This window comes from Xenopus tropicalis, chromosome 2, assembly GCF_000004195.4.
Source record: "Xenopus tropicalis strain Nigerian chromosome 2, UCB_Xtro_10.0, whole genome shotgun sequence".
NCBI classification, from domain to species: Eukaryota; Metazoa; Chordata; class Amphibia; order Anura; family Pipidae; genus Xenopus; species Xenopus tropicalis.
The window spans coordinates 97,264,713-97,278,575 of record NC_030678.2 but is presented as its reverse complement, the minus strand read 5'-3'; the positions used below and the strand labels follow the sequence as shown (position 1 = coordinate 97,278,575).

General features: G+C 38.6%; 1 protein-coding gene across 1 annotated transcript in view; it reads right to left on the bottom strand.

Moving 5' to 3' along the window:
- The window catches only part of tmem132e (transmembrane protein 132E), a 243,445-nt gene that overhangs the window by 27,497 nt on the left and 202,085 nt on the right, over positions 1 to 13,863 (bottom strand). The window contains exon 2 of the mRNA XM_002940528.5: positions 3,657 to 4,554. Within this exon, the coding sequence (XP_002940574.2) occupies positions 3,657 to 4,554 (898 nt within the window). The remainder of the gene's footprint in view (positions 1 to 3,656; positions 4,555 to 13,863) is intronic.

The following is a 13,863-nucleotide window of genomic DNA, read 5'->3' as shown; positions in this document are numbered from 1 at the left end:
GCAGATGTCAAAATGTCACTTTCTGAATCATCTGGGTGGGCAGCGTACATTATGTTCTATGCGAGAGAGTGAACATGCATCTCCTTCCTGTACTGAGTGCAATATGGTATAAACAGGTTCTATTTTTAAAAACACGGGATATACAGCCTGTGGTGAAAATGCTGCTTTCTCTAGTTAATGGATAATAATGCCAAGAAAATCATTTTAAAAGACGTGCATGTCGGCATGCAAATGTATAAGCGTGTTTGTGTATTTGAGTGAGGTTTCAAGTTTACAAGCAAGAACCACTTATGCAAAGCCTTGGCGCTATAAGAGGGTTAAAGATGCCCCACTGCTGGCAGATGTGAATTTAAGTGGAGTGTGATGAGTTTAATTCCCAGCGGTAGGTATTTATGGTCAGGCTCCTCAGAGGCAGAATCACTGCTGGTTCCCTTGTTAACTTATGTGATTCCCTCTCTGCACAGCAATGGGTTGCCAGACAGACAGCATAATGGCACACATGTCTCCTCTTACTGCTTAAATGACTCCCAGAATAGACAAGCGAAAGATGGGCCTAATTGGTCATCACTTGCCCGTGTCCTCCACTGTAATTGTTTTGTCAGCAGTGCTTAAAGAAAAAGAAAGTTAATGTTGACTTCTTCTCTGCTTCAGCAAACTGTGACCACCGATGCCCGAACTGGGATTATGCAGCTGTTCTATTCACAGGAGAAATAAAAGGTATTGTACCATATTAATAAGTTACATAAGGAGTTCCTGATGCAGTGCATTTCATTTTGGCAGTTGCTATGGAGATTTATAAGCAATGAATAAGTCACATCTCCCTTAGCTTGTTTCGCCAAATTAGATTTCCAGCACAGAAGAAAATAAACCTTAAAAAAAGTGTTATTAGGGGGTTTTCTTCTTCTACTTTCTCTCTTTGTTGTAGGTGTGTTAAATTCTTTGTTCAGTGACCTATGAAACTCTTCATGATCAAAATAACATACATTTAAGGCAAACCATTATTTTGTCCATCTTTCATGACTGCCTCAGGACTCATGAGTTACCTTATGGTTGAGACCTGAAGTGGGTCGGGTACCCACAGAAGCAGTTGGGTTTCAGGTATGAAGTCTCCGATTCACCAACCGGACAGGGAGTTACCATGCCTGGGAATCAGTGTAGAGTGCAGGTCTTAGCCCTTCCACCCACCCCCATGGTCAAGCAGGTTTTTTCTCTATACCTAGTTAGAGAACCAGTTAGGGGTCCCGGGTCAGACAGTAAATAAACTCATTGCGGGTGGGTTCAGGTAGCAGGCCAGGGTAGGGGATATAGCAGGGTGGCAAATGTGGTTCAGGATGCAGTTCAGTGGGTCTGGCACAAGTCTGCCTGACCAGACCCACACTGGACTTTACCTCAAGGACTCATTAGTTAGGGCATCTCACACTTATAAATGGCTTTTTGCTTTAAATAAGGCTAACCGATCCCAGTATATCATACCCAAGGACTGTTGAATACGTATGGCAAAGGGATACCGAATGGGTGAGTGCAAGTAACAAAAACAGGGAAGGCCACAGATTACTAGGAGCTCATTAGTGATGGATTTGCAGCAAAAGTCCGCATTTTGCCACGCAATCATTTTCTTGCAAAAAAATTTGCCAAACAAAAATGTCACATAGACAAAAAAGTCGTGAAGACAAAAATGCCACTGATACAAAAAATGCCTATTGGCTTTAATGCTTTTGGAGTGAGAAAAAAAAAGCCTTTGACTGGTTATCTTTTATTATGCCCTTTCCTTAAAACCTTATATCCAATGGAATACTTCTAATATTTTTGTCAAAGTAGACTCCACCACAATTCTTATTTACTCTCTCACCATGTCACATATTGACTACTCTGTCTGCTGGTTGGGCTACCCATCCAATACAGCAGTGATCCCCAACCTTTTTTACTTGTGAGCCACAGTCAAATGTAAAAAGAGTTGGAGAGCAACACAAGCATTAAAAATGTTCCTGGAGGTGCCAAATAAGGCCTGTGAATGGCTATTTGGTAGCCCCAATGTGGACTGGCAGCCTACAGAAGGCTCTGTTTGGCAGCACACATGGTTTTAATGCAACCAAAACTTGCCTCTAAGCCAGGAATTCAAAAATAAGCATCTGCTTTGAGGCCACTGAGAGCAACATCCAAGGGGTTGGTGAGCAACATGTTGCCCACGAACCACGGGTTGGGGATCACTGCAATACAGTCACCAATCCAGTTCATAATAAATGTAGGCATCAGGCTCAAATAGCTCATCAAGCACTCTGCCAGGCTACTCTGCCCAGTCCCTACACTAACCCTCAGGATAAAATTCAGTACTTACCCTGACAGCTAAAGGAGTTTACAACTCTGCTACACACAATATTTCTGATGATGCACCAAACTGCTTCTTAAGCCCTTTTAATGATCTACTCCTGAACACCTCATCCATTACCTCCCAACATACATCACATATTCTCCCAATCTTTTAGTCTTTACACAATCTTTTAAAACACATTTCTTTGCAGAAGATTATCGTCATTGTATCGTTATTGTCATGTAACCTAGCGTCACTTTGTATAAACTATATGCCAGCCGCTACCTACAATGCTCACTCCTCCTCTCCCCTAATAACACACCCTTTGTGTCATGCCCACAGACAGCTCTGATGCCTCTTTAGCTTCTATTTTGGTCACTATTTGTATTCATTCTGTATGTTTATTGTATGCATCCTACTTTTCACAGAGCAACTACACATATTGACTCTTTAATAAAACTTATTACAAATACATATAATAATTATGATAATAGAAGACTTTGACTGTTGCTTTTTGCTCATGGGAACAAATTAAATACTTTTGTGTATTTGGTAAAATTAGAGGGTCAAAAATATCATTGACGAGGGTGATAAAATTAGGGACTATCCATGCATGCAAGAAACGATTGCAAAATTGCAAATTAGGCAATGCTGAATACTCTTTTTAATAATTCAGAACTAAAGAACGAAATGAAACTACTAGTATAAAAGTGGCAATGAATTTGTGCTTACATTTAAAGGAAAAGTAACCATTTATTATTTTGACTGCTTTATTAGAAAATACCTGCTAAAACTTGGCTTCTGGTCATTTGAAACAGAGCAATACGGCAATGCAGGGAAGAATCCACTATGCGACGATCGATTGATCGATCCTAGCCTTACTTCTGTATAGAAAGGAGTCAGGCTAGGCTCGATCAATCAAAGTTGCTTGAAATCATGTTTACGTTTTAAAAAGCTTAAGTTGTGTTTGGGTGTGTGCCCAACTATGTCAAGAGCATTGCTCCTCTGTGACCGCAATGACACCAGAATTCTAGAAAAAAATCTGCTTGCTGATTGTGCACAAAATTGCACTTTGCTGCACTTGTGCGCTCTAGAGTCTTGTCCATGCACAATATTTGTTTACGAGAGAGAGAGTGTATTAATGGTCAGTTTGGCTTTAAATGTCCTCATCTGTTTTAATATGATACCATAATCCTTTCATCCACAACCTCACAAATTTATAAATATAGGATACAATCTCTAATAATATCAGTTCTTACCTCTAGCAATGAAAAGACTTAAATTCCAGTTAATTCCCACTCATCTCTTTTACACAATAATTTAAATAAAAAAAAAAAAACAACTGTACCTGAGTGTGAAGTGTTCTACGGTGGAATTGGCTACCAGATATAGCATTATGCTTAGGATCTCTCCTGGCCTTAGTGGGCGGTCTGGAAGTCTGATAAAGACATTAGTATCCAACTGTTGTTCTTGCAACTGCTCAACTAGAATAGGCTTGTATAGACTGATACTTCCAATACGAAGAAGGGGATGTTGAGTTGGGGCTTCTCCTCCCCTACGTGTTCCTGGTTCATTTGAACACCCACCAGCCGAGTCCGGAGCATGCAAAGTATAAAACAATTCTATTTGTAGGCTTTCTTCATTAAGTTCTGCCCCGTCAGATGAAGATTTTCTACGTCCCATGGGTGCAACTGCCAATCCAAACCAGTTCTGTGGTAGCTCAACCTGTGCAAGGCAAGTAGCTAGGTTTCCTCGAAGTCGGCAAGAACTTTTTATGTCTCTTACATCCCGGAAAATGTGAAGTCGAACACAGGGTAGACGTTCTGTAACGCTAAAGTCATCCCAGTCCCGGCCAGCTACATAAAAAAGAACTTGTACAACTGGATGAGTAGAAGGTATCTTTGTGCGAATTATGTAGGCACGGATTTTCCAGTTTACGGTTAATTGGTCAGGGACCTCTAGGGTGCTTGAAGGTTGCAGCAGCTCTTTTGGTAGTACCTGCCCAGCAGCAAAAGGTCCCAAAGTAACATTAAGGATTGGTAACTCTTTTGTTTGAAACACCACAAAAGGTTCTGAACGTTGTAACAATGGGGTGCTTGAATTCCATGCTGGAAGAGGTCCAGCCTCTCTCAAGAAGAAGGCCAAACGTGTATTAGACAGGCGATAGCTGACTGGAAGTATGGCAGCTGGGGATGGTGGAAGTGCTGTGGGATGGGCTGAGTTTGTAGGCAGTACTTTGCAGGTTGCTGAAAAAGAAGAATTCAATATCAGGATAGAAGCTAAATGATAAAGGCATGAAATGTCATGTCTTAGCTTAAGCAGGTTATGATACTGTGACTGAATTGCTCTACAAAACCCACTCAAAAAATCACACTGATATTTTTCTTGCATAAGGAATTGGAGCTAGTGCCAGATGTGCATAAAGATTTATGTTTAGGTATATTATCATTTATTCGGAAACCCATAATCTATAAAGCTCCAAATTATGGAAAGGCCATCACCCATAGACTCCAATTTAATCAAATAAGAAAAAAGATTTCCCTTTACTCTGTAATAATAAAACAGAACCTTGCACTTGATCCCAACGAAAATACAATGAACCCTTATTGGAGACACAACAATCCTATTGGGCTTATTTAATGTTTATATGACGCCTTATGTGGAAAACCCCAGATGCAATCTGTATCTAAAAACCAAGCAACCCTACAACCAGTTTCATATAGGTGGGGAGGCCATACACTAACCCCCACCACAGTTGCCAATGGATCGGGCTGAAATTGCAAAAGTAGGGATGAACTAACTAGAGTATTTGAAAGCGCAGTCATTTTTTATTTTTTTAATTGCATATTACTAAAGTTAGATGGAGCTCCTTCCCAAATAATATCTTTTCAAGCTGGTTGCAGTACGTTTTTCCTTAGAGGTAATTTTTTTTTTTTTTTTACAGTTTAAGCACAGACCACAACTATCTTGTGCTATTACACAGAACTGCAGAAATGGAGGGGGTGAAAAAATTACTACAAGCTGAGAAAATCATTGAAGCATCTTTCAGAACAGCTAGAAATGTTCAGAGTTGCGATCATTTGGTGCTCAGTGCTCTGATGCTTTCTTTAACAGTTAGATCCCGAATTCTAGCAGAGGAAGATCTTCACGGTGTGCACAGAGTGGATAAAGGGGGGTGAATGGTTTCACTGCATCTAATGGGGGTTAAGAAAGAATATTTTGCTACTTAGTATTCAAACCCAGGCTCTATGCTGAATGCAGACTCACCACGCAGTCAGGACTTGGCTAGAGCTCATTTGGGAGATGGGTGTGCGCCAGACGTATGGAGGACAGGGTCGATCGGTTAACCCTTCTCTGAGCACAAGAGACTGCACTCACTCCCTCTGTAAGCACTTAAAAGGTAACAGCCTCTGTTAACCATTGAAGGGAAAACTCCAGGCTCATTCTAAACTGTAATCAATGAATCAAGACAGAAGCGCACACATACACAAAGTAAACCCTTGTACAATGAAACCTGCAAAGTGAAGCATGGCAAATGCAATTAAACATTGCAAAGTCACAGCACAATGCGGTACTAAGGCAGCTGTAAAAGAAAATACGTAACAAAATTACCCTGCTCTTTGTTAATTATTTAACACATATGGAGTTTTTCAGGAGAAAAAAATATAGTGCGCTGCAGAGAAGTACTCTCGCAAAACCAATTCCCTTAATACAATTTTGCAGAAAAGATGTATTTAATTTCTTAGCGAGCTGCAATCAGAGCTGCATTAAACTACTCTGCATTGTTCAGAGATGGAAAAAAATGCAGCATATATAGATTTTACATCCCCATACTCACAGTACTCAGATTTAGAATGAAATGTCCTCTTTGCAAATTAAACTGTCTGGCTCATTCAAAATCAATACCCATATTCAATTATGTGTATAGAGCTTAGCTCTGCTCAAAGACACACCTTTCTCAGTATTATTGTGTGTAACAGAAAGCACACTAACTATGATTTCTGCTGTCATTTCCAATAAAGGGAGTGAATAATAAGGACCACTACACATAATCCCTTTCTTTTCATTGTATAATTGGTTTAATAATACAAATAATGAGAGCTAAATGTATGATTATTATTCTTTGGCTGTGTTTTAATTTTGTCTAAAGTGCCATTGTCTGAAGCTGCCTGGATACAGCCTTCCTTATAGCAAATAATAATGTGGAATAATGGTCAAAAGTTGCATTCTGATGATTATTCCACATCATTATTTGCTATAAGTCAGGCTTCATTGGATGGAAGCAGTAGATAAGGTCTAAGGAATTGTTTGACTACAGTACTGAACCCAAGGTCAAAGTGTATTGAGAAGTTCTACAACCTTCTTCATTCCCATACACTTGTTACAGTGATATGGTCTCAGCTTGCAAGTTTATTTTTGTCAATGTTGCCATTGTTTGAGGCTGGCTGGTTGCAATCTTTCTTAACTCCACAATCCTGTTGCAATCATTATATAAGAACCTAGTGTAAACTTGTGGGATCCACAATAGATACTTTCTTTACTTAAGTTTATTTAACACAGGGGTGCCCATTTTAGCATACAAAACATAAATCATAAAAAGAAATCCTGCCCTCTGGGTGCTACCATCACATATTAGATGAGTTTGGCCTCCTGGCTTTCCTTTCAGCTCCTTAGATGCTCAGTCTCTCAGTTACTTTCTCAATCTCCCTCTGCTCCCTGCAATGACAGGAAGCACCCCAGTCCCTCTAGGAGTTCTTTACACAGATAGGTATCCTTCCTGCTCTGAGAGACCTTACACACATTCTCCATACAATTAAATACATTTCCACAGGACAGCCTTCCTGTGGAAAGTGAACTCCAATATGTAAGCAGGACAAGTGTAATTGATTGCCTGGTCTGACCATTCCTTCCAGAACTCTATAGGTTCCCAGATCAGAGAGCAAACGTTCTTTAAACATTCTTCAGTTTAATAACATCTACCTTCAAGCTTACATATCCCACTATGGAGAACTTAAATGGAAAACTCACATTTTTACTTTTCTTTTTAATTTCTTTGGTCACTCTACCACACTAGAAAGAACTTTTCTAACAGCCTGTAAATGTAAATAGCATACAACTATGCCAGTTACAATAGGAATTCTCCTGTTATAAGCACAATTCTGAAAATAAAAATGTAAAGAGCTCCGCAAAATATACAGTGTTCATCATTGTTATGAAACAGCGCATTATTGAAACTTTCTTAAGAGATACTAGCACTTTTTTTTAATAAAGTAGTTCAAATTTGCTACCCATAATGCAATTGTTTAACTATAAGTCCTGATGAATTGTGTGCCAAACTGATTGAAGAACTGCAAGAATCTGGCGTGACCTGCAAACAAAGCATTGGCAAAATGCAGTCAAGCTTTAATCAATTTCAAGCTTAATTTGTGCATGCTTGGTGCAAGTGGAGCACTTAGCGCCTAATCAGGTCAGGTACTAGGTACATGGCTCGCTCATACCTGACCACTCTTTTTTCTTTCACGTGGAATGCACTGTGAAACACTTTGGTACCAGATATAAATATGGATACACAAACATGCTTTGGGTATGGGATTTTAATGTATGCAATTTTGCATCTATTTTTATGCCTAGCATTGTAGAGTGCATTCACTTACCCAAATGCAGTGAGCTAAGTGTAATTTTCAAAAAGCAATCACCATCTCTTTTTTTTGCACAATGCACTGGTTTTTCCCAAAATGCATGTGTCATTCCAGGAACAATGTGGTACATGAATCAGATGCAACTTTGATACGTCTGACTCAACTATGCTGAATCTGCTGCGATATCCAAACTGCCAGTTACACCAAATATTTTTACAGTCTTCCTCAATTCGTTAGGCGTAAGTGTGCTGCATCTATTGACACAGGGCACCGAGAGAACCCTGGAGCTACCGCCTGGCCAGGAGGTGATGGTAGCTCTAGGGTTCAGATGGCACCATGCATTAATATTTGCCTACTTTGTCTGCAGATGTAAATGAGCCCTTGTGTTTATAAATAGTAAATAGGCCTGTTGTTGTCATCCTTTAATAAAATAGATGACTTGCTGTGTGACTCAGTGCACCTTTATTCACTGAATCAGGCAATGTGTTGTTTATGTCACATTTTTCCTTTTACTGTGAATTGTTGATTTGGGAATTCAATGGGCAGTGAACAAGGCCAGTAACGGTTGGTTTAGTGCTGCTAGGGAACCACTGTACACAGCTGCAGGGGACCAGGGTATAAATCAAGTTGTGTAAGGCATAGTAAATTCTACTGGATGAATGGCGGTTGTTCAGCAAGTTAGAAATGTTTCTCCTTACTTTGTATCAATTTTTTTAAGCACATAAAAATTAATGGACATTTAATTCTGCACAGAGAAATGTATTTTCTGTTTATTTACATAATATGCTTCCAAACCACCAGTATCTTAGATATAGATAAAACATTTCCCATCACTGCCTAGTGAACATGAAAAATGTTAAAATAATGCATGGTACTGCCAAGCAAAATCATTTTATAGAAGTGTACCCTTGTTTTACTGAGAAAATGAAGGCACAACACCTGTTGACTTTAAGACTGATCAGTATATAACTTGCATCACCTTTCTGTAGTTAACATTCTTTTGAATAACAATTTGTTTTCCCTTCAAAGTAAAGTGCTTTTTCCAAGGCTCCTGAAAATGGGACTGACATATTGAAAATGACAGTTTGATGTCTAAGAATACAGAGTCTAGTGAGTGTCTGTTACTGCTAAAGAAAGTGCAAGGTTTTTATGCTAACAATCTCTTGCTATAATATTACCCAAATCTCAACTGCTGACAGATATTCTGCAATTCATGATTTAAAAGAATAATGATTAAAGATGAATAATATTCAGAAATGCTGAGAGTTATTCAGGGTCTTAAATGTATGTTTGTTACGACTATGGAATTTTCCACATACACTGTATTTCAACCCTTTTTTGTCTCTCTGCTATTTGTCTCCCTGGCCTTTCACACTTTTGATTACTTTGCACTACTTTTGCACAATTTTGCTTTCTTTCACATGGTGACTATGTTTATGATTTATGTCTCAGGATTGTACAATGTGCTATTATGCAGACATGCCAGTTGAAAGTTCATTCACATCAATTAGGCAATCAGGAATGTTTCTAACTTCACGAAAGACCTGAGGAACAGGCATGCAACCGGGGCTATGTATTACCATCAATGCAATCTACACTGCACCACAGCAGCATAGTTAGTGTAAATGCCAACAGCTTCTAGAAGAAATTAGAAAATTGGAAAAATGTGTGGTTGATGAGACTACGGGTAAATGGTCAGAAATGTTGCTGGACGTTTAGCATTGATCGGTTTGTTTGAGCCATTGCAGCGTTAGCTACTTTCATGTCCATGTGTACCAATGCCACATCCACTGGACAGTGACATTTTCTGTTTGTACAGTCTGTCACTCTCCATCAAGGTCCAATGTATTCCCATATGTTTGGGCAGTATGGTTAAAATCAGTCAAACTTCCTGGCCAAATCTTGGCATGTATAGTACCCTTTGGCCCTAATCATTCTTTCTGCATATGTGTTTGTAAACTGTAAAAGCTTGAATGCTGCAAAATTTGCCCAAACTACAGGTATGGGACCTGTTATCCAGGACGTTCAGGGCCAGGGGGGTTACGTAATTTGAATCTCCTACCTACTAAAAAATCATTTAAACATTAATTAAACCCAATAGGATATTTTTGCCTCCAATGAGGATTAATTATATCTTAATTGGGATCAAGTACAAGGTACTGTTTTATTATTACAGAGAAAAAAGAAATCATTTTGAAAAATTAGAATTATTTGCTTATAATGGAGTCTATGGTAGATGGTCTTACCATATTTCAGAACTTTCTGGATAATGGGTTTCCAGATAACGGATCCCATACTTGTATAAAAAGTTAAGCGTGGGCAAGTAAGGACCTCTGCACCTAATAACACTTTTGCATTCATTTCTGTTAAACACGTGATAAAACAAAGTAAGATTTTAGAGGGCTTTGGCTCTTATTAAAATTAGCACCTGACTTAGCTTTGCCAAACTAAATCAAAAAGACATTAGAAACTCTTAAGAAGATTCCATAAATCTTCTACCAGCAGTGGATGCTGTGGAACATTTTACAACTACTCTGAATCCAACAATTCAAAATGGGTTAGTTCATTTATCTCAGCACAATAATAAATCACTTTATGACTTTAGAGTATTCACAAGGAGGGCGGCCAGAAACTCTCAGAAGGAACATATATTTCAGACCCATCCAGCAGTAATAGGTTCAACTCTGGTAGCTTGAAATATCCCTGTTGGAGTCACACTGTGCCCTAGCTACAGCAGTAACCTAGGTACAAGGTGTTAATGACCTGTGAAAATGAAGAAATTGTTCCCGGATGGCTTTGTGCACTGACAAGGAGAGGAAGCTTAAGGGGTGCCAGAGGTGGGTCGGTTTCTAGACACATGCCAGTGAGATGTTTAATGCAGTGGCAGAACTGCTTATATATGCAGCTACATAAAATCTGCTGTTTACCAAATTGATTACATTGAAAGAACATTGTAATTACAAGCACATCACAAATGGGAAGAAAGAATCAAGAATCAATAGAAATGCTCAATATTACCAAAGGAGAGAAGGATTGAGGGATTTTTTTGTTGTTGCTGTTTTTGTTGTATTTTTAATTATTTCCTTAGATAGAGCAGAACTAAAGTTTTCAGATATGTCAAAAAGGCACAGAAGGTAAGCCCACGGCTAGAAGAGCTGATCAAAAGAAGGGAAATCCAGTCAACTGGAAAGAAGTAGATCAAAAGAATAAAATTTAAAATAGATGGAGAAAAAACCACCTTGAATGCAAAATGTCAGACTTCTGTGGGTGTGTGTGTTTTGTTTTAAACTGTGATAGCCTTTGCTAATCAAGTAGAAACTGCTGCAAGGCCACTCAAGTCATAAAAGCCATTTGTATACTGTATCAATGTGTGTGAACAGTAGCCTTTGTTGAATTGAACTGGGTTAAAGTTATTTTCCTCTTCTCTGCATGATAAATATTGACAACGCTATCGTGAAATGAGAAGTTCTACCTGACAAGACTGCCTCATGGGAGAGAATTGGAGTTTTCCAGTTACTCCTTAACTATCTAAGGCTCAGCTAGAGATCACAAGCACACAGATAGGATGGTGTCGCTGGTTACATTCTCTTCCAACTCAAACATGTGCCCATTAATAATCCATACAGACAATTTTTGTTTTTTAATTTGCTTTATGTAGCACCATTTTTTACATTTCTCAGTTTCTAATCCTCCTATCAAGACTCTCTAGTTTAAGGTTTATATGCTATCTTTGAAATTCTCAAGCAAATCAGTGATACATGGCCTGTCTGAAAAAATATTCAAAGTGACATTCTTTTTTCTATCTGAGAAAATGCAACATTGGTATGAATTGTTTTGTAAGTGGGATCATTGAGTTGATATGTAAAGATGCATAAAACACACTTCAAAATGTAAAAATAAAGTGCATGTTCACTCACTTGCTCCAGCAAAAGGAACATGCTTTGGACGGTACCTCTCTTTGCAAAAGGATGATTTGTAGTAATACAAAGTGTAAAAATGAATGTATTTATTATAAAAATGTTGTGTAAGTACTATGGTCAAAATACCATTTACTGAGGTGATAAAATATCTTTATTGTGTTACAAATGATATGCAAAGTACAAATAGCCAGTCAAAACATAACTCTTGACAGCAAATATTCTATACAAATAATACATATGTATAAGTGTATAAATCTGATGTGGGTGTGTGGTTCATATGCGTGTCTGTGTGTGTATGTATGTGTGTCCATCTCTCAAGAAGCATATCAGTCTGTCCCTCCAGGGAGTTTTAGGGCAGACAAATGTACACAAATATAGAGCATGACCCAGAAATATAACACAGGTCAGACAAAACCCTCTGGGGCCCAAACAGTCAATATCCAAAGAAACAGGCAGGTATTGCAGCACACCAGATGTTAGGAGGAAAAACTCATGATTAATATTAATTTAAATGTCCAAAGGCACAATGTTTCAGGGTGAACCAGTCTCTTTTTTCACAATTCACTTAAGTTACCTAGGTCTCAGAATGTAGTTCTTCATAATCCACAATAAGCAATTAGTGTTCCCCCTTTCTATTTTAAGTGTGCATGATTTTGAATTGGATAGTTTTCAGGTGGCCGTACACATTAAGATCTTCTCCCAATACGCCCACCTAAGGTTGAATTAAAACGGCGGGTATATGGACAGTCAGACCAAGGACCGTATCAACGAGTCAATGTGGTCCCCAATACAATGGGAAAAGGAAACCTTCCAGATCAAAATCTGCCCAATTTAAGGCCAGATATTGGTCAGGTAAACCAACTGGGGGTGCCCAAGATAGCAGTTAAAGATGTGCAGGACACTACTTTATATCACTCTAGAGTGCTTCAGATTGGCCTGTTTAGTATGAGTTTAGATGTATAACAAGCTTAAGGGAAAACTAACCTTCTTCATCCTTTTTGCTAGGGGTATACTGATAGGAGTGCTGGTCATTTTCTAGACCTTTACAGCAAATCTTAAAACCTTTTATGCCTTAGACAGAATGTTAAAGTACAAGTTATTAGAGAGCTGTACCTCAAGGGCATTAATATAGAAATAAACCATCATATGCATCAGTGTGTGGGCGATTAGTAATTGAGGCCATTTACACAGGGAATGAGAATATTTTTCAGCCATCGGTGTTCGCCTACTGTAACATACAGTTATTTTCAGATCATATTTTCAAGAAAAAAAAAAGCAAAGATTATGGATAGTGCAGAATTTAATATTGATCTAAGCACAATCTGTTGAAATAGCTACAATGAATTCTACAGTGCATACATTATTAACTGGACTGAAATAGGAAAATGCAACATTTTCTATTGGCAGAGAGCTTGCTTCAAAGCTCAGAGCTACAGTGCAGAATGACAGCAAATCTTGCAGGGGAGGTTTTGTGAATATAAGGGTTTTCAATATTTTCCAAAGAAAGGTAAAATCTATATATTGTGTTTCACTTTAACATCACTACACCTATAATGAGCTTATTGTGGTTTTTCATATTTCATATTAGAGCCACATGGGTCTCTGTAGAATGGGCCACAGCCCAGGACTCCTGTAAAACTGAAGCCATCGATTTTATAATCTCCCACTGCTTCCTCCAGCTTCAAATAGAACAGGCATAAGAAGCAAGGCAGATTAGCTTAATAATAAATACACCTGTTGGGCATTTGAAAGTGTTGTTCTCAAATATATGTCACATAGCATTTAAAGTAATAATGCTCATTAGATATCCATTTACAACCAAGGGTGTAGAGAGATTTTTGTTCCTTTTAGGGAGCAGCAGACCCTTGGGGCCATGGGAAATTAGGTGTCTGTGGATAAATCTCGGCTACTGCAAGCGACTAAGCTCCCTGAAATGTCTTACCACTAGCAATAAAGTCAATTGCAGGTGGGAAGGCATTTGCATCTTCTGAACCTT